At 49.4% G+C, this 23,576-nt stretch overlaps 1 protein-coding gene across 3 annotated transcripts; it reads left to right on the top strand.

The window, feature by feature from the left end:
- Nucleotides 1-374: 374 nt before the first annotated feature.
- arhgap32a (Rho GTPase activating protein 32a) lies at nucleotides 375-22,834 on the top strand. Of its 3 annotated transcripts, none has more exons than XM_076976674.1 (22): nucleotides 375-463; nucleotides 2,053-2,168; nucleotides 4,543-4,627; nucleotides 4,720-4,811; nucleotides 5,123-5,207; nucleotides 10,014-10,103; nucleotides 10,729-10,866; nucleotides 11,723-11,815; nucleotides 13,434-13,556; nucleotides 13,637-13,714; nucleotides 13,945-14,026; nucleotides 14,426-14,575; nucleotides 14,684-14,786; nucleotides 15,065-15,209; nucleotides 15,363-15,445; nucleotides 15,537-15,644; nucleotides 16,075-16,220; nucleotides 16,359-16,554; nucleotides 17,500-17,645; nucleotides 17,797-17,868; nucleotides 17,959-18,498; nucleotides 18,645-22,834. In XM_076976674.1, the coding sequence occupies exons 2-22, from the start codon at nucleotides 2,080-2,082 to the stop codon at nucleotides 20,924-20,926; spliced, it is 4,926 nt and encodes a 1,641-aa protein (XP_076832789.1). In that variant the 5' UTR covers nucleotides 375-463; nucleotides 2,053-2,079; the 3' UTR covers nucleotides 20,927-22,834. The 3 variants fall into 3 exon arrangements, with proteins under 3 accessions (XP_076832789.1, XP_076832788.1, XP_076832790.1); XM_076976673.1 differs by having other exon boundaries at nucleotides 389-530; XM_076976675.1 differs by lacking the exons at nucleotides 375-463; nucleotides 2,053-2,168; nucleotides 4,543-4,627; nucleotides 4,720-4,811; nucleotides 5,123-5,207 and adding an exon at nucleotides 8,246-8,434 and having other exon boundaries at nucleotides 18,645-22,833.
- Nucleotides 22,835-23,576: the final 742 nt, after the last annotated feature.

Genomic DNA, 23,576 nt, shown 5'->3' with positions numbered 1-23,576 from the left:
GCCTAATGCAAGTTGTCCACCCCGAGCGTGAGTGGGCGTCTGTTTGAACCGCATGAAGAGCTCCGTCCACCATCTTCATCACCTCATCATCCTCATCATCTTCATCACCTCATCCTGTCTGGCCGTCGCACACTGCGCTCCTACTTCAAGTAAAAGCCTTAAAAACGGACATGTCACGGTTAACATGGCGACCCGGTCCGTCCGGAGGTACCGCTGCCTCGCTTCTGGGTGAGAGTTGATGATGATGATGATAACCTTCAAGACGGAGCTGGGTAACGCCCTGCTGGCGACGTCATCCACTCGGCCACGCCCCCCCCCCCCCCCCCCCCCAGCGGACGCGCACGCGCGCAGCCCGGGCAGCAGCTGCAACTTTTGTCGTGCGCGTGAACAACCTCCACCGGTGTTTCACATCGCTCTTCCTCGCGCCCGTGCGTGTTTTTATCACAGCCTCAGAAATGGACAGGTGCGTAAAACCACAGGCACGTTGACTTCTGCAGTTCGGGGCGGCGAGACTGTTCGGCCGTGGACGGGTGAGTCCAATAGTGGGGTTTGGTTTTCGTATTTGTTTGTTTTATTTATTTATTTGTCGAGCATCACTTGACGAGACGCCGTGCGCCGCCGCTCGTGCGTTTCTGGTGTGTCACGTGCTGATTCTGCGCTCGTGGCACAGCAGCGTTTCGTTATTGCGAATACAGTAAACGCAAGATAAAGTTGACCTTTTGATAGGTAGTAAAAGGAGAATGCCATCATGGCGATCAGTAATGCATTTATGAGAATATATTTTTCTTAAAGAAACAGGCCTCTGCTGTATTAGTGGAGGTGTGTGCGAAATTCAACATTGCCCACTTTGCTTTGACCTGTTCAACAAATAACGGACTAAGAACGAGATACAAGAAGTTCCTGCCAATAAGAATGACCCTGCCTGTCAAGGGCTCCAAGATAACTATACCAAGCAGAAGATTTAACCATTTAATTAAACATTTCCCATTTAATTGCTAATGCATCACTGTGGAAAGAACTTATTCTGCACTTTCTGATGTATGAGAAGACGTCCTGTCGCTTAGCAACTAAACATTAATCAGTTTCTGTAGAATTAAAGGCAACGGAGACAGGTGGTAATCTCAGATATGCACGAATATAAAACAGGAGTTTTGAGATTATCCTCAGAAAATGGAGAGTATGCAGTATAAAGTATAATCTTGAAGTGTAAACATTAAGGCCTTGTAGGGTTGTTCGACTCAGCCTTTATAAAGAAAAGAAGGAATGAACTTCTCCACACAGACAGTATATAAATACGCAGGCACTGGCCCCTCATATATTCCAAACATCTGGGCCATCAGTGTGAACTCTGCTAAGAGCTCAAATGATTACAGGCAGCCAAGGCACATATAACCTCTGAAAAAACACTGCAGTGTCCTGAAGACTTTTATGTTGCTGTTGGCTACTGTATGTAATTCCACAGTGTTTAATACAAACTAAGAATGAACTCAGCAGAAATGAACCATTAGTTATGTAATTCATGCTTTGGAATTCATAACTTGGAATGATCCTATCTGAATCGTACGCAATCATGTGCATGACAGATGAAAATGTCACTCGCTTAGAAGCAGAGCCACAAGCCAGCTAGTTTCATTTATGTATTTTGTTTTGGGAAGTTTTGACATCTGATGCGGTGCTTTTTTGCGAAGTGGTTTAAAAGCTTGTAGCAAAGTAAAGATGACTTACTCTGGGATGACTGAGTGAGCAGTAAACAAGCTGTCAGAGTGTTTCTCTAGGAGAAAGCAGAGCAGAATCCACTGCCGTGTGGTGTTTCTGCGTGTGGCTACATCACCGGGCGATGTGCATGGTGTGTGTTCAGTAATGTGCTCCTACACTCTCGGGTGTAGCGTGTGTGTAGGCTGCCTTGCTGAAGCTGCTCTGTGTCACAGCTCTGAGTGGGTTAACGTCTAGCCCTTCTGCCTAGCCAAGGTTGGAGCTGTGTTGTGAGCGCAGGACCGTCTCCTCTCCTCTCCTCTCCTCTCCTCTCCTCCCTCCCTCCCTCCCCCACTGTAGGCAGCAGGGCTGTGGAGAAGCGGTGTCATGGAGCCAGGCAGCGTGTCTGCTGCAGCACCAGACAGCAGAGGTCCAGCAGCGCGGGGAGACGAGCCCGACCAGCGCCCCCTCCACGGGTGAGTGTCCACGCCGCCCCTCCTCACAGTCCCCCGGAGCCGCACGCCCCTGTCCGATCACGCTGTCCGCTGCGGAGGGTTTGTGATGAGTCATGATGTTGGATGTGTGTTGGTGCGCGGGTGGGTGGGGGTGTGTGTTGGTGCGCGGGGGTGTGTGCTGGTGCGCGGGGGTGTGTGCACATGGACCAGGTCTGGATGCAGCGTCTAGATTGTGACTTCTGCTGTGAGAACAGTGCAGATTTGCAGGGCAGCATGGGCAGGTGTGTGTGTGTGTGTGTGTGTGTGTGTGTGTGTGTGTGTGTGTGTGTGTGTGCGCACCAGCATTTTCCTTGCACCAATCATTGGTTACTGCGTCTGTTCACTATGGCCTATTTCAGTAGCACTATGGCAGGCCACCGTTGTATTTGTTCATAGGTTAAACAGACGAGGCTTCTGTAGCAACACCTTAGCTCATTGGCTATACTGCATGTATATATCGTGGGACGTAAGTGACTCTCACATGACAATTCCAATGAGAATATTTCCCAGTAATGAACATCAATGGACTAACAGTCTTATTTACACTTTCAAGCCTTTTTTAATTGACTGTCTACACCGTTGAGCCCAGAAACACTGCAGCAACACAGATGTGAGCAACTTCACCTTTACAGACTCGGAGGACAAGCCTTTCTTAACGTTTAGGCACTACAGTGTGTCTTATATCTTTCAATTCTTTATTGTTAATATATTCTTTTTGTGTTTGATTTTATCACTTTATATTTTTAGATTTTTATTCATTAGATTTTGTTAATGAATTTTATTAGTTATTTTAAATAAATAAAAAAAATTATTTTAAAATGAAAAATTTTCCATTTTATTTAAATTAACTTTTAAAAACTAATTTTAACTTTATTTTAATACATTATATTTGTAATGTTTTATTTTATTTTTTGGCAATGACCTTCCTGAGGTTATAGATCTCAGGATGTAATAACCTTTATTATTCTTCTGTATCTTATGTGAAGCACTTTGAATTGCCGCAGAGTATGAAAAGTGCCATACAAATAAAGCTGCCTTCCCTTCCTGATCTGAGTGCTCGTGGTCTCTCTAGGGGCCACAGGCCCGTCTGACTCCCTCGTCTTTTGTGCTGCAGACAGTCTGTTGAATTCCAGTCTTTTATTCCACCTTTACGGGACACAATAACAGACTCCTCATCCCCGAAGCTACACGCACTCACCTTTCCTGCCCCAAACGGCTTCTGGTTTTTCAAGTTACAATTTAAGCTCTTGACTTCAGTTCTATCGTTGACGGACCGACTGAAGTGACGTCTTTGTTCACCATTATAACTGCATCTTGTAGTGCGCTGTGATGATCAGACACACTAACAGACACTGTTGTCTTCACTGCCTTGGCACACACATGGTCGTTTAAATATTACATGTTTAAGAATGGAATGCGTTTGTGTGTTTATTGTACCCATGGTTGGTCTGCGGTGTGTTTAATATACCTATGGTTGGTCTGCGGTGTGTTTAATACACCCGTGGTTGGTCTGCGTTATGTTTAATACACCTGTGGTTGGTCTGCGTTATGTTTAATACACCCGTGGTTGGTCTGCGGTGTGTTTAATACACACGTGGTTGGTCTGCGGTGTGTTTAATACACACGTGGTTGGTCTGCGGTGTGTTTAATACACACGTGGTTGGTCTGCGGTGTGTTTAATACACCCGTGGTTGGTCTGCGGCGTGTTTAATACATCCGTGGTTGGTCTGTGGCGTGTTTAATACACCCGTGGTTGGTCTGCGGTGTGTTTAATACACCCCTGGTTAGTCTGCGGTGTGTTTAATACACCCATGGTTGGTCTGCGGTGTGTTTAATACACCTGTGGTTGGTCTGCGTTATGTTTAATACACCTGTGGTTGGTCTGCGTTATGTTTAATACACCTGTGGTTGGTCTGCGTTATGTTTAATACACCCGCGGTTGGTCTGCGGCGTGTTTAATACACCCCTGGTTGGTCTGCGGTGTGTTTAATACACCCCTGGTTGGTCTGCGGTGTGTTTAATACACCCGTGGTTGGTCTGCGGTGTGTTTAATTCACCCCTGGTTGGTCTGCGGTGTGTTTAATACACCCCTGGTTGGTCTGCGGTGTGTTTAATACATCCATGGTTGGTCTGCGGTGTGTTTAATACATCCATGGTTGGTCTGCGGTGTGTTTAATACACACGTGGTTGGTCTGCGGTGTGGTCTCAAACTTCTGGCCTGAGAGTTAAATTAGAGTCTTTTTGCTCCTTTCTCGCTCCTATCCTCCTGGCTTTAGTCCTGCCTCGTGTAACTGTGCTACGGAGAAAGAAAAGATGTTTTCTTGGAAAGCTAACATCCTTTGTATGTTTTCATTAGCATGTGCCCGCCCCACCCCCGCACACCGGAGGAGGGGTCACAGGTCGGTGAGAGAGCAGGCTGGGAGGATGCCATCGCTCTGATGGTCAGTAATGTGATGATGCACGTTCTAGCCTGCAGTCCACCACTCACATGCACCTGCAGCATGCATGTAAGAGTGTGTGTGTGTGTGCGCAGGCAAGGACCTGTGTCGTGGGCTCTGAGCTGCCTGCCGAGTCTCTCCGGTCGTATAACAGCACTGCCAGCATGAAGGTCAAAAACGTGAAGAAGTAAGCAGCCCCCCCAGCAGCCAATCAGCACGGCAGAAACACACATGCTTCTTCTCCCTCTCCCTCCCTCCCTCCCTCTCCCCCTCTCCCTCTCTCTCTCTCCCCCTCTCTCTCCCTCTCCCTCTCTCTCCCTCCCCCTCCCTCCCTCCCTCTCTCTCTCTCCCCTCCCTCCCTCTCTCTCCCCCCTCCCTCCCTCTCTCTCCCCCCTCCCTCCCCCCTCCCTCCCTCTCTCTCCCTCTCCCTCTCTCTCTCTCTCTCTCTCTCTGGGTTAGAGTCCTGTTGGAATACTGATGATGTTTCCTCCGTTACAGGCTGTCTCTCACCAGAGGGCACTTCCCCCGTCTGGCCGAGTGTGCTCACTTCCACTATGACACCGTGGACGTTGGGTCTGTGCAGGTGAGTGACAGGTGCACCGCCCCTCGTGGCTCTCCCCACCGCTCAGATCGGCTTCATCGCTCGCCCTGCTCTTCATCACCATCCTCTTCTCTGCCAACGCTCACAAACTGCAGGCGCATGTCGTTTCCCCGGACTGCTGCCGTGGCGACTCATCCATCAGAGCTCACCGCCTCCATCCGCAGCTTCAGTTCGTCCAGCGGTTTTTTTTTTCTCCGTGTTTGCGTTTATGGCTTGATGATCGCGTGTGCCGCACACACTGCCTGCAGATGGACTCCTGCGCTCCCAGTGTTGTCCACCAGAGAGCAGCAGTCGCCCATACTACGTAATCGACTCTGCGATTCTTTACACACTCCGGAGTGCATTGATATCACTGTTCTGGTGTTTGTGCTGCACATGCTGTTATCTGCATGATGATACGAGCGCGTAGCGAGGACGGAGACGCTCACCGGGGGGGATGGGTGAGAATCTCTCCGATTCAAGGTCACGTGTCTTGTGCGCGTGTGCGTTCCCACACACTACTGCAGCCGTCTGCTGCTGCTAACCTGAGGTGAGGATGCGCAGATGAAGAGGGTCTCCACGGAGACGCAGGCAGCAGCAACACCCGCCCTTCATTCCCAGAGGCCCGGCCTCCTCTAGACTCCGCCTCCTCTAGACTCCGCCTGCCCACGGCACAACGCTGTCTGTCCACTCGGGCGTGACCCACGCTCAGCGTCCTGTGTTGTAGTCTGTGGTATTAGTAAAAACATCTGGAGAGAATGTACCTCTTTGTTGTATTTGTGTTTTTTTTAATCTGTTTTTTTTCGAACTCCCGAACACACATCTTCTCCCACACGAACGTTTGTGTTTATATCAGAGGGCGCGGCTCTCGGAATCATTCTTTTGTTGTCCCTGTCTTTCCCAGAAGCCCAACAAAGGAACATTAATGCCTCCGCGTATCAAATATCGGTAATATCCTGTCACCACGTATTGACGACAGCCTTGCCCCTTTGTTCACACGACGTGCGTTTGCGTATCTAATCTCGCTTTTGTGCACCAGCACAATGGCAGTGCTGGGCTGCGTGGGGAGGTGTCGTCTCCGTCAGCAGGGGGCGCCAGCGCTGCAGACTGTGTCAGGAGGGGTCCGTCTGCGGCTGCTTGCTCCCCGCCCGCTCGTCAGGGTGCTCGTGCTCATTTTGGCCTCAGCTCCTCGTGTTGGTCCCGAGGGAAATGAATTTGATTGGTTGTGGGAATGGAGGTGCTGCTATTGGAGCGATGTTTCGTGTCACATGACCAATTCTCCAAGGGCATTTCCTGTGCTAGTCCTGCGTGGGCTGGCTGCTCCCCAGCGCCCTCTGCTGGGACGCTTCCTTTCTCTCCAGGGTGCGTGGATGTCCCACACCCCTGGGCTCAGGTTTACAGGGACGCCGTCAGAATGCCCTGTCCCTTCCCCCACAGAGAGGATGCGGATACAGGACCAATGTCTCAATGTCTGCTCGAGTTTCCCCACGTCTCAGTCCCGTCCATCTTCAAGCTCGTGCTCGCCACGGCTCTCACTCACTGTGTTATTGGCACACGTTGGTCTCCAGGGCCTTGGCGGGAGAACACCGCGGGCCCACAGCCGTCCCTGAGACACGTCCTCTGGCCTTCCGTCCCTGAGACACGTCCTCTGGCCTTCCGTCCCTGAGACACGTCCTCTGGCCTTCCGTCCCTGAGACACGTCCTCTGGCCTTGGGTGACCTCCTTCTTCAACAGAGTATTCTTCTCAGAGATTATTAGGAATAATATTCTAGAAGTGGTGAGTCCCAGGTTTTCTGTTTTGAATATTGCGGTGTTTGTCTACTATGAGAGCTGGTGAGTGCATAATCTGGGTCAGGCATGGATTATATTTTATGATATTTCAGGCTCTGTTAAAACTAGATTAAGTTCTGATCTTTTAGATAAGATGGGCATCTTTCTGGGGTCACAGACAGTCCGGATCCGCACAAGTCATTGACCGAACGTGACCCTCGTCCTGATTTGGATGACGTGAGATTGGATTGCAGCTCTTTAGTTGCTAAAAGCTTATGTGGTGGGTTATAGATCAAAGGACCTCAGGTTGTGCGGCACAACCGATTACAGCTGCAGTTGTCCTACTGTCCCCGTAGTCGGGCCCCGCCTGTAACCCAGTTCCCGAGCTGTGCATACAGTATCAGCATTATTGTGCCTTGTGTCCTTTTATAAAGTTTTGACAAAAATACTTTACTATTATGAAATGCTTAAAAAGGTCATTGTGTTGCTTGTTTGTTGATCCTTGTTTAATAAAGCCCTGTTTGCTATGGTTATGATATTCCAAGAGGGGTTTCTGGCATGTCTGGTGGTCCCCAGTGTGTGTGTGTGTGTGTGTGTGTGTGTCTGTGCAGAGTGTGTGTAGAGAATGCGTGTATGTTTGTTTGTGTAGTGTGTGTGTGTGTGTGTGTGTGTGTAGAGAATGTGTGTGTAGAGAGTGTGTGTGTGTGTGTGTGTGTGTGAGTGTAGAGAATGTGTGTGTAGAGAGAGAGTGTGTGTGTGTGTGTGTGTGTGTGTCTGTGCAGAGTGTGTGTAGAGAATGCGTGTGCGTGTATGTTTGTGTAGTGTGTGTGTGTGTGTGTGTGTGTGTGTGTGTGTCTGTGCAGAGTGTGTGTAGAGAATGCGTGTGCGTGTATGTTTGTGTAGTGTGTGTGTAGTGTGTGTGTGTGTGTGTGTGTGTGTGTGTGTGTGTGTGTGTGAACTGGCTCTCCATAACCAGGAAGCTTCGGGCTGAGCACATGCCTCCCTGGTCCTGTCCAGTCATCTCAAAGGGGAGGGGCTGTAATCCAGTACAGCAGGGGAGGGGAGGGGCCAGGGGAAGCCCCTCCTCCTCTGTGTAGTAGGAGGTAGGGAAGGGTGAGTGGGGTGAGTGTGCAGAGGGCATCCCCGTCGCTACTGAGCATGTGCAGTGTAGGGAGCAGGAAAAGCTTGAGTTCTGTCTGCAGAGGGAGAGAGAGAGAGGGAGAGGGAGAGAGAGAGAGGGTAGGAGAGGGAGGGAGGGAAGGAGAGAGAGACTCAGGCTGTGTGAGGGATACACGCAGGCACACAGCCAGTGCACAGGCGTGCTGAGCTCGTGAAACAAGGACTCCATCCTGGTGAGGACCGAGCGCTGGTGCCGTCCCGCCGGTGTTGGTGCCGTCCCGTCGGTGTTGGGTGGGCGTCCGGTATGGAGCGGAGACGGGCACGCCTGCTGTGAGGCTGTGGTGAGGCAGTAGATCACATCTTCATTTCTCAGTCGTGTTGTGGTGACCTACTGGCTTATTGTTTGGGCTAGTTTGGGCTGTTCAGGGTCGATCGGTTTGAATTCTCGCCTTTGTTGTTTGACCACTTACAGTTTGTTATAGCTGTTTACACACATGATATCAGGGAAAATCTACATGAACACATATTTCCTGCCAGGAAAAAGAACGTTCAATACTATGCAAACTATGCGTGAATAATGTGTCTTGGTTCTGATGAATTTTGTGTCATTTTAAAGTATTTATGATTTTTTAAAATGCCTGTTTTAATCATTTTGAAATTGTTGCATTTTATTCCATTTATAATTCATTAGCAAGATTTACCATATATAGAAATATAATGTCAACTGGATTGAGTACTATTTCAGTATCAGAGCACTTTTCTGGGTCAGTTCACCTCTTGTGAGTTTGTGTTGCTCTTCACTATAATTAAGCCAAGATTTCATATTCTTTCTGTTCTTCTGAAGCTGTCGGTCTATGTGGTTACACTGATCAGAAATCTTGTTGTCTGTGATGTGCTGGGCTGCTGTAGACCTGATGATGTGTAGAGTCTTCACCTAAATGAGCTGATGCTGGAGTGTTGGTCTACAGACGCTACACGGCTGGAGTCTGTCTGGTTTCTTTCCACATAGCTTATGTGTTGACGTCCTTGTTTGTACTGATAATTAGCATGGGCCTGCGCACAGCACTTTCAAATGCATTTAGCAAGCTTTATTACATATAATACATTCACAAAATTGTGATTGTAATTTCTAATAATTAATCATAATAACCACCATTACCACTCTCCACCTAAACACAGCTGGCTTTAGCAGATTTATCATTTAGCCTGTGAGGCTAAATGTGGTGAAGCTAAATGTGTCTCGTATCAAACACATTATTTATATTATGTGTAGTGATAATGGTGGTTATTATGTTTATTAGTAATTATGAGGTGCAGTTATAAGTTATTGCTCTCAAGTTGTGATGTATTCCATAGTGTTATACCACTCTCACTAGACCTCATAACTGTCACGTGTCGGTTAAGGTTATTTTTGGACACTAACCTATTTGTGCTAGGAAGGATCATTTTTGTAGATAATTAAAGAACTTTTGTGTGTCACCTGCTTTGGTGTGTCACAGGTTTACACGATGGATCTCCTGATTATTAACATTTCCCTTATAACTAGTATTATATAAACAAGGCCTAATCCGAATAGAAGACTGTAGTCTGTTGGACAGATTAAATTAGTGGTTGCAATTCTTGACCGAAATTCTGATGTCAAACCAATAAACGATTATCATTACCAAACGATAAACTCAAAGTGGTCTTCATCAGCAAAGAATACATCAGTGTAACTGAATTAATTCATGCGGATTTAGATGGCAGTATGTTCACCCCTCTCCCTCTCCTCTCTGCGAAAGTGCCGTCCTCCTACGTTAGAGAACCTGCCTCTGCTCTCGTGCTGTAAACCTGCTCCTCCACCTTCTCCTCTCTGCTGACAGATGCCTCTCTCTCTCTCTCTCTCTCTCTCTCTCTCTCTCTCTCTCTCTCTCTCTCCAGCTCTCCCTGGCCGAGGATCAGAGCGAGTTGACACACGGCGACGGCGTGGACTCCAAGGAGCTCGCGTATCTCGTGCAGATTTGTTGCCAGGTAGCGCTGCACTCTTGTGGAGGGTCTTGGTGGAGATGTGGGTGGAGATGTGGTTGTGGGTGCGTGGGGGCCAGCCCTGCACTGAGAGGGAAGCTACAAGATCAAAGAGGCAAACCAGCCAATGGAGCAGAGTGTCTTCACAAAGATGATCTGGGGCTCGAGATGAGAGGGTATCATACACAGTGGCATAGAAGAACTCCTAAAAATATGATTTCAGCTTTATTTTCTAATTTTGGATGGCGGTCCATTGAGGGTAGTGTGTGTAAGGGAGGTGGGAGATTCTGTGAGGTGTGTGCTGCTCTTCCGATAAGGAGCTGTATTTCTGCGCTCGAGCAGATCTTATTATCCGGCTGTATGAAATCTCATTGCCACAGGGAAGAACCCACTGCTCTAGCCAGCTGGGTTCAGAGCTAGTTTCATCACTGCGCCAGCGCTAATTCCACTAACGTCCAGCTTCATGTTAGAAAACGCCTTCATTCTGTCTCTCTATGGAAATGTCAGGATCTTCACTGCAAGGAAAAATTATTTAAGATCTCCGCTGGCTTCCAACGAGGTCGCTTTGAACGTCCTGCTCGTCCCCCACGTTGTTCTTACTCCACGTCACGTTTCTCTCTCCGTGTGCCAGGGGCGGAGATGGATTGTGAAGCGGTCATATGAAGATTTTCGGGTCCTTGACAAGCATCTCCATCTTTGTATTTATGACCGAAGGTTCTCCAAGCTCCTGGAGCTTCAGCGCATCGACAGCCTGAGGGACCAGTCTGAGGTAGACGCGTCCTGGCCTTCGCCAAGCTTAGTCCGTTTCACCTAACAGCAGGCATCTGTCAGAACCAGCCTCTTCTATCACAAACATGCAGCAAGTGATTGTAAAAACATTAAGTTCTGTATGCATGAAGTTTTGTATGGTGAAGAAAAATGAAGATTTGTTTAAGCTAGATGAGATGAGATTATTATCTTCGTTGTCAAGGCTCGTCTTGTGACTCATGGCAAGCCAGTAATGCATGACTGAAGGAAACTGCCACAGAGGTGAAACAGCCTTCACTAGACCTCAGTAGGCCCAGGGTGTAGCACACACACGTGCTGGAGGCGCTTTGTCACGGAGCCGTTAGCTAAATCACACCAAGGGAAGCACTTAGAATACTGAACTATGTGCAGTCATTTTTTTGACATTCTTAATTGTAATGAATTTAGAAATGTATGTCCTCATGTAAGTAAACCACACAAAAAAACTGTAAATAAGATGGCATTAAAAAGCCGGCTAGCACAAAGTGCTGTCTAGGCAAGGCAAGGCAAGTTTATTTATATAGCACCTTTCATACACAACGGTCATTCAAAGTGTCTAGAGCAAAACCTGGTTGTGGTTTCTTCTCATGGTGGATGGTGGTACAGAGAGCTGTGTAGATACCCCAAACAGGCACTCCTGAAGGACTCTAGCAATGCTCCAAATGTTGAGGATACATTAGCAGGCAGCAAAAATCCCCAGCAGAGACATTTCTGCAGGTCCGTTAGGATGCCCTTGGGTCAGCGCTTATCCAGCATCTCGACAGCTCCGTCCTGTGTTCATTCGTTCCCCTCTCCTCCTCCTCTTCCTCCTCCTTCATCTCCTCCTTCTCTTTCCTCAGCCGCTCTGCCAGATGCTAACTGCCTACCTCTCCCGCCTCTCCGCCATCGCCGACAACAAGATCAACTGCGGACCGGTGCTGACGTGGATGGAGGTAGTGTGTGTGTGTGTGTGTGTGTGTGTGTGTGAGAGTGGCTGGCTGGACCCCACCCCGAGTTGGCCCTGAACCCGCCCAGAGCCAGCCCTGACCCCGCCCTCTCCTAGAGGCTGGCGTCTCTGGCGTCCAGGCGGCCTGTGGTATCTCTGGGCTAAGGTGGAGTAGAGGAAGTCTTGAGTTGCAGATGCCTCCTCCGGGCGTTCAATCTGGGTGTCGATCATGTGATGTGTTTTGTTGGTTTAGTTTTTATGAGGAAGTACAAAGAGGTGGTAGACCAGCTCTGTGTCACGGAGCCGACACACGGACTCTCACACCCCTCTCAAGTAACATTAGTCACTTACAAACACAAAGCATCATTGTCCTAAATGACATAAGCTAAAATGAGCCACGACTTCACAAGCACTAAAACAGAGTGAATGTACTTCTGGAAAAAAAAAGATGCAGTGATTAAACGTCGATAGTAAAATGCCCCAAATGATCTGTGCCTCTGTTGCAAATCATATGGTGGTTTTTCACAGAAAAAGACAAACCATTGTGATGGCCAGTTAAACAGGGATTACATTCCCAACTACGGAACGCATTTACAGAGATGAATAAGGTCAGCGGCATTATGGGTAATAAGAGGCACCCGCTTCATTGCCTGTTTATGGTCCCTTTCACTAAATATATATCAAATTTTAATTTATGCTACAAGCCTTTATGTTTTTAAGAAGGTAATATTTATAATTCCATGGATATCCAGCTGGCCTGGCCTGCCTGATCTTTTAGCAAGGTGTGAAGAATGAGTTTGGGTACAGGTGTGGGTACTGTATGTATGGGTACAGGTGCGGGTACTGCATGTATGGGTACAGGTGCGGGTACTGCATGTATGGGTACAGGTGCGGGTACTGCATGTATGGGTACAGGTGCGGGTACTGTATGGTACAGGTGCGGGTACTGTATGTATGGGTACAGGTGCGGGTACTGTATGGTACAGGTGCGGGTACTGTATGGGTACAGGTGCGGGTACTGCATGTATGGGTACAGGTGCGGGTACTGCATGTATGGGTACAGGTGCGGGTACTGCATGTATGGGTACAGGTGCGGGTACTGCATGTATGGGTACAGGTGCGGGTACTGTATGGTACAGGTGCGGGTACTGTATGTATGGGTACAGGTGCGGGTACTGTATGTGTGGGTACTGTATGTATGGGTACAGGTGTGGGTACTGTATGTATGGTACAGGTGCGGGTACTGTATGGGTACAGGTGCGGGTACAGGTGTGGGTACTGTATGTATGGGTACAGGCACAGGTGTGTTCCTTGCTAACTTCAACCCATCCATCTGACCTTTCAGAGGTCCTACACAGCAGAACTTAATCAGCTCTCTGCAAAGGAAAATTATTTGTCCAGGTGCCCCTTTGCTGAGTAGCACATAGTATTATACTTTGCTGAGTAGCACATAGTATTAGTTTGAATGTACTTCAGTGGCCTTTTGCCATATTTTTGCGAAAAACCAATAGACATTAAATACTGTAGCTATTACAGCAGCCAAAACATACCATGCCTGCTTAAATCCTGTACAAAAAAGCAAAAGTTATTTTTCTTTCTGCATATTTTGTGTGTGTGTGTGTCAGATTGATAACAGAGGGAACCACCTGCTGGTGCATGACGAGACCTCCATCAACGTTCCTGCGGTAGCTGCCGCCCACGTCCTGAAGCGCTACACTGCCCAGGCTGCTGACGAGATCTCCTTCGAGGCGAGTCCTGCTGGCCCGGGTCCACGGTGCCATTTGACTTCCAGATGGTTGATCACAGCATCTGACTCTCGTGCTTACAGGTTGGGGATATTGTTTCAGTCATTGATATGCCTCCGAAGGAAGACACGGGCTGGTGGAGAGGCAAACACGGCTTTCAGGTGCAGGGACCCGGCTGTGGTTTACACACCATAATGATCTTGAATAGTTTGTATTTATTCTGTTGTAATTTCTAATGTTACCTAAACAAAAAATCTGTTCCAGAGTCCAGAGCTAAGATTGCAACTGTAGCCATTTAGATTGAGTATTGATCTGAGTAGTCTGTTCATCTTAGCTTGGCACTCACTGAAGCTTGTCTCCCCTCTTCTCTCCTCCCCTCTCCTCTTCTCAGGTGGGATTTTTCCCTGGCGAGTGTGTTGAACTAATCAGTGAGAAGGTTCCTGCAAACATGTCTGGTTCATTGCCCAAGCCAGGTGACCTTTGTGTGAATGAATAATGAGATGATGTGAATGAAACAAACTAGGCTATTCCTTTGCCTTTCTTGTCTTCTTGTAAATTTAAGTGGGTTGTTTGTTGTGCAAACGTCCCTGCTACAGCCTCTGCCCACACAGCTCAGACTGAATCTTCCACCTATAAACCTGTAGTGGTTTTATAGCACAGGTCCCCTGGATCATTAACTCATGTTTCCTGCAGCAGTATAACCATCTTCAAATAATCCCAGTCATTTGTGTCATGGATGTAAATATGTGGGACATTATTAGATGTGCAACCAGAGCCAGTGGAACTGGAGCTAAGCTGCGTGTTCAGGTTTGGGTGTGGCTGGCCTCTGTCTCTAAGGTCCCTGCGTCTCCGTGTGTCTCCATGTCCATCAGTGTGCAGGAAGCACGGGAAACTGATCACCTTCCTGCGCTCCTTCGTGAAGTCCCGTCCCACCAAGCAGAAGCTGCGTCAGTGCGGTATCCTGCGTGAGAGGGTGTTCGGCTGCGACCTGGGAGAGCACCTGCTCAACTCCGGCCACGACGGTCAGTGTGAGCGCAGAGCGCCGGTCTCCAGCCACCAGGGGGCGCCCAGCAGCTCCATTTAGCATATCCTCATGTTTCGATTGCCCATTTGGGCTCTACCTTCTGCAGTGCCTCAAGTTATCAAGAGCTGTGCAGAGTTCATCGAGAAGCACGGAGTCGTGGATGGAATTTACCGCTTGTCCGGGGTCGCCTCCAACATTCAGAAACTGCGGTAACAAGAATTTCTGTCCATCAGTTTTTTTCAGCCATTGTGCCCTAAATGTAGCCAATTTGTGATCTTCCTGACTGCGAGTTGGTCCTGACTCAGCTCCAGAAGGACGGGCTTGCTAATGACCCGGTGAGTTGAATCAGGTGTGCTGAAACGGCAAACGCACAAATCTGCTCTGTCAGACCTGCACCTGTGAGACAATTCAAGGTTTAATCGGCCTGTAGTGCTAAACACACAGTCAGGTTCGGATGTGTGAGTCGCGTCGTCTGTGGTTTGCACAGGCACGAGTTCGACTCGGAACATGTACCGGACCTCAGCAAGGACGTGTCGGTCCAGGACATCCACTCGGTGGGGTCGCTGTGCAAGCTGTACTTCCGTGAGCTGCCCAACCCCCTCCTCACCTACCAGCTCTACGACAGGTTCTCAGTAAGTGCAGAGGCATTAGAGCCGTGACCCACTAATCTAGCCTTCAGATCTAATCCATGCTAGCGGAAGTGAATTAAGACGAGTGCTTGTGGCCGTTGGCGATGCATGCATGCGTGTGTGTGTGTACGGCTCATATTCTTGTTTGTTTTATAGGATGCGGTGTCAGCAGCCACCGACGACGAAAGGATTGTGAAAATCCACGACGTCATTCAGCAGTTGCCTCCTCCGCACTACAGGTTCGTTTGGAGCACAGCGCCCTCTAGTGAGGAGAAGCAGGACTGCGGTTGCCTCTGTTCTTTACATGAAGGGTCGTCTTTTGTTTTCCAGAACTCTGGAGTTCCTGATGAGGCACCTGGCACACATGGCCACCTTGAGTAACATCACCAACATGCACTGTAAAAACCTGGCGATAGTGTGGGCACCCAACCTGCTCAGGTGGGTCGTCTTGCTCTGTGTAGAACTGATGTGTGCAGTTAGTAGATCAGTATGCAGAAACTATGTCGATTTAAAGCGCTGATTTAAAGCGTAGATTTAAATAAGTGTCTATATAGATTGAAACTCATAAGTCTGTATTTAATATACATTACATACATAGTATGCATTCATGTATTTGGTAGTGTATTTAGCCACAACACTAAAGCACTGTAATGTAATTGCATCTTTTCCTGTGAATTCCCTTAATGAATACTCCAGTACTGAATACTCCAGTACTGAATGTCCTGTGGTGCCATTCTGCTGTCTCCATTTTAAGACTTTTAAACATGTACAAAGCAAAAATCTGCTTTTGCTGTTTGTAGTAAAGTCCCCATGAACCTCTGCGTGAACTTCTCTCTGAATTTCCTCGATCGTGGCGGGTGCGTGGCAGGTCGAAGCAGATCGAGTCGGCGTGTTTCGGTGGTACCTCCGCCTTCATGGAGGTGCGGGTGCAGTCGGTGGTGGTGGAGTTCATCCTCAGTCATGTGGACGTGCTCTTCAGCCGGAGGCTCAGCACGCTGATCCGTGAGAGTACGGGTGGGTGCCTCTGCCCCGCCCCCCTCACCCTTACCCATCATCCCTTGCCCCCTGTCCTTCGTACCCCCCCCCCCCCCCCCCCCCCACTCATCACTCGCTGAGTTTAAACATCTGCATTTCTGTGGTGTGTGTTCCCAGGTCCCGTCACGCGGCCCAAATCTCTGCTAGTTTGCTCCCCGTCCACCAAGCTGCTCTCCCTGGAGGAGGCCCAAGCCCGCACGCAGGCCCAGCTGGCCTCCCCCGTGTCTCCCGACGGCAGATACATCGAGGTGGGGGAGGGACCGGCCGCCCTGCAGGGACGGTTCCACACCGTCGTCCAGCTGCCTGTGGACAGGTGTGTCCGTGCTTCACCCAGTCAGAAGGACTGTATGCTTTTTGGATATGAAAAGACATTTGTTCTAAAGAACCACGATCAAAACAACCGACGTTTGATCGCTTCTCCCACAGTATCCAAATACCATTCCTCCATGTGAAAGCAAAATGCCAGCGTGGTTGTTTTACTTTGGAATTCAGCGCACATTAAAATATGAATCATGCCAACACTACTTTTCCTCAGTGACGTGCAGTTTTGTACCAGTTTGAAACACAATACAAACCTTGGAATGAAATCCGAGCATCTTCCGCGCTTCAGTGCCTGGGTGCCGCAGAAGTGAACGCAAAGCATGTGATTGTATTTCCCTCAGTAGTCTGTGGTGGCCTGGCGCACTTGTTACAGAAGCATGCAGTGTTCATGCCAAAATGAAACCTAATTAACTGTCGGTTGAGAGAATACGGGAAAACTAATCACTTTAGTGGTTCGGTCTTTTGTTCGGGCAGAGAAGCCAACTTCAACGATAGCGAACACTGACAGATAAGAAGCTTTGAACATAATTCTAAATGACCTTCTGAACTGGGTTCCTTCTGTGTTCGCCTTAGCATGTGTTGCAACGTTTTGACACTATTCTCACGAGAAATGTCTATTAATGTGCCCATTACCCATCGTTTTGCCTTCAACTGTCCAACAGTCTAAGGTTTTATAGCTATTACAGAAGAATGTTTTTTTGTAACACTGGATCGAGATCCCAGGTGTCGACATGTCTGTCACAGTTTAGTGAGAAACACGATTGGGTTCACGTTGGGCTTTCAGATCACCCACGCCATTTTTATTTTGCCATTTTGTTTGTTTGCATGGCTGTGACTGTTGGTGTCCTTGGGTTCTGCTGTTCTGGGAGTATAAACTGCGTGGTGTTCTGTAATGACCCGTGTTGTGTACTCTAAATGAGATGGGATGGTTTTGTAGGAAGAAGACCCAGAGCAAGACGAAGAAATCTCCTGTGGCGAGCTGGCGTTCCTTCTTCAATATGGGCAAATCGTCCTCAGTGGCCAAGCGCAAATTGCTCCGCCAGCCCAGCGAGCCCAATGAGATCAAGACCACAGCGCTCCCAGGTCAGGACCTCACGTCTCACTCACGTCTCACTCACGTCTCACTCACGTCTCACTCACGTCTCACCCACGCCTCCTTCAGTATTTCGAGTGCATGGTAAAGTGTGTAAAGCGTAGTGGAAAGATCAGCCACAGTCTTGCTCTGCTCTTCCAGGTGGTAGAGGAGACACTGGAACAATACGATCAGCCAAAAGCGAAGAATCTCTCTCTTCGCACAATCACGAGGGTAAAATCAGATTCTCGTGAGCTCACGCAGTTCGGGCTGTCGCTTTACCGTCAGGCTTCATGACTGAAGGACCTTCTGTCTCTTCTGCAGGAGGGTTGGGGGCGTATCGGGTCCGCAGGCCACGCTCCACCAGCGACGCCCTGTCCACGTCATTCAGCGAAGAGCTGATGAACAGCAGAGGTCACGGAGGCTCCCAGAGCAGCTCGAGAGACGGCGGGAAGGAGCCGCGCGTGCCAGCGTACATGCCGCCCCCGCACCCCGCCCACCTCGCCACAGAGCCGTCGGCGTACCGGCTCGGGGCAGCGGCGGACGGAGCTGCCACTTCCGACGGAGGGAGAGGGGGCAGGAGGAAGAAGGGAAGCGGTGATGCAGGGCCGCCGGACACAGAGCCAAAGGGCCCGCGGGCCTCCAGTCACAGGCACTCGGCATCGGCAAAACCGACCTCTGCTTTGCCAGCGAGTGTTCGGTTCCACGGCTCTGAGGCTGACGTTGCCTCTGATACTAAAGTGACGTCACAGCCGATCGAGCCCAGCGAGTCAGCGCTGGGTGGCGAGGGTCCTTCCTCCTCACGCCAGGGAGAGGCTGGACCCCGTGACGGGCCGTCCCACTCTCTGAAGCGTCCAGGAACAGGTCAACCCGAGAGCTCTCGCCTTCAAACATTTATTTGTCTTCATAGCGTCTGTTTGACGATCTTTCGTAATGCTTTGATTATCATTTGTTATTGATACTGTTTCCTGCGTGACACATGAATCACTCTGTACCTGTCCCGTCTGTAGGCGCAGTGGTGTTTGACTGCACTCCGGGCTTGGTGAGGTCCGTGTCTCTCATCACCCCCCAGCCGGCGGGGAAGAGCGCGGCCCGTATCCTGGCCCTGGCCCTGGCCCAGTCTGCCCAGCAAGCCTCTCAGCTGCGCCAGAGAGGGAGCTCGGAGCCGCCCACCCCCGTGTCTCCGCTCCACCTCCAGGACCCGCTGTCCCTGATGCAGTGGCCCCCGCCCCCCCCACCACAGCCTCCGGGGCCTCCTGGCCCAAGGAAAGATCCCTGCACCTCCCGCAGAACCTTTGCAGATTCTTCCAGTGCGGTCTCTCCCGGGAACCGCACCGACTCCAGCAGCCCCCAGAGCACGTGTGCGTGTCGGGGGAGCGAGAGCGGGCTTAGCTGCTCTGACGGAGGGGACACGCCCGCCGTGGGTCACCGAGCAAACGTGGTTCCTCCCGACCCGTCTTCCAAAGGCCCAGACGCACAACGTGCTCCGAGCGGCCAGTCATCGGCGAGGGACAATGTGCGCCATGTTGGAGTGGGTACGGATGGCGGCTGCCCAGGCCCGGCCCCTGAGACAGAACCATGTGACAGCCAGAGGCCTCGTCTCTCTCCATCAGAGAACTTCTCCGCCTACCACGCCACAGAGAGCCCCTCCGCCAGGGCTGCTCTGCTCAGCAAGCAAGCTGCCAACGCAAACAACTTCCGTGCCATATTAACCGAAGCAGCCATGCCATCTTCGGTCCAGGAAGTTCTTCCACATCCTCCGGTCACTTCTCCGAGTTCGGGTTACCAGTATAGCTCCAAAGACGCCAGTATGCCGGGCCCTTCGGGGACCCTGTATCCCCAGTCCTGGTCCAGCCCTCCGAGGCAGAGCGGCTCCTATCATCAGCCTGGCTACCAGCAGCACCAGGCCGAGAGCTTCTCCAGGGACCACTACAGCACTTTAATACCCAGGTCCCTCCACCTGTCTATTAAATACAAAGGTCAACAGAGGAAGGAATATTCACCAGGGCGTGTCCATGGACCCGGTGGGCCGAGGTACCCGCCCATGGATGGCGCCTCCGTGTATCCCACTATTCGCCGGGTGCGTTCAATGCACGCGCCACCGGAGGACAAATTTTTCTTCTTCCAGCATCAATCCTGCCAGAGACGAGTTCCCTCAGACATCCACCAGGTACGGCCTTACTTCCAGGACGGCAGAGTTCAGTACAGGTACAGCCCCTTTCCGGAGGCCCGAAAGAGCAATCCGGACGCGTTACGCGCGAGCAGTCAGGGATGCAGCCGCTCCTACACCACACGCAGGCCGCCCGTCCACTATGGCCGAGTCGTGAGCAGCGGTCAGGACCTTCACAACCCCCTGCCCCACCCGCCCTTCAGCAGGGAACGTAGTTTCATCAAACAAGACGTTGGACCGAGAGCGAAGGATAGCGCAGTGTACGACGCTCTGGATGCCGGTTTATCTGATCGACGTTTCGGTCAGTCCATCAGACAAGGAAACATCTGGAACAAGAGGCTGCCGGATCTCGCCGTGGGCCCGGCCCACGTCCAGAGAGGCACCCAGAGGTGCCGAGGTGTAGTCGAGGCTCGGAGCACGTCCGATTTGGGCAACGACGTGCTCATTTCAACTGAGGGGGCTGATGGGAAATACAGAGTGACCATGGTGCAGGATTACTCCCCAGAACAGCCGCTCGGCGAGCCCATCGCGTGCCAGCCTGATGGGGCAGAGAGGTGGAGCGGCAGGCGTGGTGCCAAGGCCTCCCTGATGCTGAAGCAGAGCTGCTCCATGCTGAACTACCCACAGCTGCTGGCGCACCACCCGGGCCTGCAGAAAGAGTACAGCTGTCCCGACTTCAAGCGTCCCGACTCCACTGATGACGGCAGAGCGCACCTTCACGTCCAGGACAAGCTGATGTTCCAGACTCTTGGCGGCTGCTCTAAGGAAGACTACCAGCAGGCCAAGCTCAGGGCTCACGGTTTGCAGCGATCGGAGAGGTCACAAAGTGCGAGAGCTCATCGGCAAGAAAGCTACGCCAAAGGGACTCTGGAGCACGATTACAGACCGGCGTACCCGGCGCAGAGAAGGACGAGGACCTGTAGCATGTTCATGCCGTCTCGCTCCGATTACATGGACGCTTACGTGTCTGTGAAGCATAAAAGACCCGTTCAAATGGGGGCGGCCATTTTTCCTAATTATGGCTGCATGCATCCACAGAGCAGCAGACTGTACTCAACAGCTCTGGGGCCGGGGGGCGTCCACTCCCAGCTTCGGCCCGACACGGAGATATACGCCGAGTGACCTTTGGACCTTGAAGGAAGAGTGGAAAGAGAGAAAACGGCCTCTGCTGGACAGTGGTCTTTACTGGTCAGAGTCTATTCTGTGTAAGGAAAAGAAGCATTGAGTTTATTCATATGGTGTAAAAGTTCACTCTGGTGTAATTTCATATCAAATCATATTAAATGTCACCATCCACTATAGAGTTTGGAGCCACTACATTCAAGGAGTCAAAGTGATGTCAAAGATTCACTGGCTAAACTTTGAATCTTATTAATTTCATAAAAGGAGTCGTAATGCCCCCAAATCCTCTGATTTGACCTACACAGCATTTGATTTCCCCACTGCAGGAGTGTTTTGCAGGACTTCCTCATTTCAGAGAAATGTGCTGAAACATGACAGATGGTTCATGTTAAAAATTGGGAGAACTATTCGTTCCAGATGAGACATTTTAACACAGTATTGTAGCATAGTGAGATCTGACCCCTGACCCGGCTCTCCGCTCCACTGATATCACAAGTCTTCATGTTCCTGAGGAATGATGCAGAAAACATGAATGTAACCATCTGTCATGTCTTGATATTTTCGGGAAGGAAAACCTGGGACACAGCAAGGATATATGTTAAAAGATGTTTATGTAGATGTTTGTCAAATTTTGATTTAAGGACTTTACTTTTGGATTCTGTGGGATCCTATAACAACTGAACATGAGTCTAACTACGTTTACAGGTAAAGAGCAACTATGAACAAAACCAGAACCCTGCCAGCCAGGAGAAGGGTATCTCTGGCTGTAAAATTCATCATTCCCAAAAAGTGCCATGAACATCACTCTGGGCTTTAATGCCTCTCTGTAGAAATGGTGTGGAACCAGGGGGTTTAATGTGGAATAATCTTTTGTTGTTCTGTGCATTGTATGCTTCACACACTTTGCACGCAATACTTGTCCTTGGCTTAATTTCGGGGGAATGCTTTTGAAAATCACCTCTGTCACATCTGGTCATGAGGGTTCATGTGCTTTAATCGCTTCTTTGACTTTGTTATTGATTCCTTCATTAGTCTTCAGATTTTGTCATTTCCAGAACAGTGGCCAGATGATCCAGAAGCAATATGGTGTCCTAACATGTCTACCCAGTGCTGATCAAATGGATTCCTATTCATTTCAATAAGCTTCAATTTCTTACACTTACTGAGGCAAGACTTGCATCATATTTTTGACTTATTCTGCCCTGGGTTTATTTATTATTGCTGTGAAAGTGTATTTACAGTACAAGCTGTCAAACGAAATGAATCAATTAAATTCAACATTAATCATGATGGGGATGTTCTAATTAGAGTGGACAGCACGGTACTCTCTGCAGAGCTGTGTACCAACCCCGACCCTGTGGTGGTGAGGGGTACCAACCCCGACCCTGTGGCGGTGAGGGGTACCAACCCCGACCCTGTGGCGGTGAGGGGTACCAACCCCGACCCTGTGGCGGTGAGGGGTACCAACCCCGACCCTGTGGTGGTGAGGGGTACCAACCCCGACCCTGTGGTGGTGAAGGGTACCAACCCCGACCCTGTGGTGGTGAAGGGTTCTCCTGCCATTTTTGATCATCTGTAGTTTGTGCCTAGGTGAGCACTACATGGTTAGACCTAGACACTGGTGTGTAACAGCTAGCACTTTAGATTAAAAAAATATATATTTTCCCACCTTGGTATACAAAGCCGAACTGGGGATGAGGGTAAGCCTACAGATGTTTTAAAAAATAAAAACAAAAGCCAGCAGGATTATGTGATGCTGGATCAACCATTAAATGGTCATAAATGAAAATATCATGCTCACATAACCGTTTAAATGAAAACTGTTGCTGTGTTGTTGAATAAATGTGTTCTTTATTCTGGGATTTTCTTTTTCCTATGGTGTATACTCTTTTTCCTTCATTAAAATTATCTATTAAAATCACAAGGTTTATTTCATTGTTTAATGTAACTGTGCCTCTTTTAGGAAAAGCTTTGAACCATATGGTTGTATCAGACAGAGTACCTTCATCAGCTGTGCAAGCAAAGTGCTTAAGATGATGAAGGACCTTCTGTCCGAAACGTCCTGTATTTCACTGCAGTTTTATCATCTCTCCGTATCTTACTAGTTCACTGCATTTCAACTCGTGTTGAAATATGCCATTTTACAGAGTCACCAGCAGAGGGCGCCAGCACACCAGATTAAGTAGTTTACTGCCACTAAACTGAACATTAAACCCAGTTAAAATTAGCGCCAATTATAAATGATCCACTGAAACCGTTACACCTGAATGAATAATGGTGAATAACGAGAATGGTGAAATTCATCAGGCCATTCATCACCGATGCGTTTTAATACAAATTCATATGTGTATCATATACCTACACTGCGAGTGTTTTGATGCTTCTACAGGTTGAACCTTAAAAACATTTGAAAGACGGAAGTTGAAGAGAGGAGGTTCCGGGTCACGAGCTATGGGCCAGTCAAAAACGCAGCACGAGGTTGTCAAAGGTCAGGCACGTGGCAAATTGCAGTTGTGTAAATTGTAGTGTTTTCCCTCTGTGATTTGTCCTAATGTTTACAATCGGTATTTTACACGCCGATTCGCATTGCGGTTAGGAGCACTGCATATAAAGAAGCCTTTACCAAAAAGGTTTCAGAGGGTTGATCATC

This window comes from Brachyhypopomus gauderio, chromosome 16 (genome assembly GCF_052324685.1).
Source record: "Brachyhypopomus gauderio isolate BG-103 chromosome 16, BGAUD_0.2, whole genome shotgun sequence".
NCBI lineage: Eukaryota > Metazoa > Chordata > Actinopteri > Gymnotiformes > Hypopomidae > Brachyhypopomus > Brachyhypopomus gauderio.
The sequence above is the reverse complement of the archived record's forward strand: the minus strand, read 5'-3'. Positions and strand labels throughout refer to the sequence as shown.

What these genes read in the sequence shown, in the direction of transcription:
- arhgap32a (XM_076976674.1), top strand. Translation starts at nt 2,080, where the DNA reads ATGGAGCCAGGCAGCGTGTCTGCTGCAGCACCAGACAGCAGAGGTCCA. An exon ending in TGGACGTTGGGTCTGTGCAG is followed by an intron (nt 5,208 to 10,013) that starts GTGAGTGACAGG and finishes CTCTCTCTCCAG; the next exon opens with CTCTCCCTGGCCGAGGATCA. An exon ending in GTCCAGCTGCCTGTGGACAG is followed by an intron (nt 16,555 to 17,499) that starts GTGTGTCCGTGC and finishes ATGGTTTTGTAG; the next exon opens with GAAGAAGACCCAGAGCAAGA.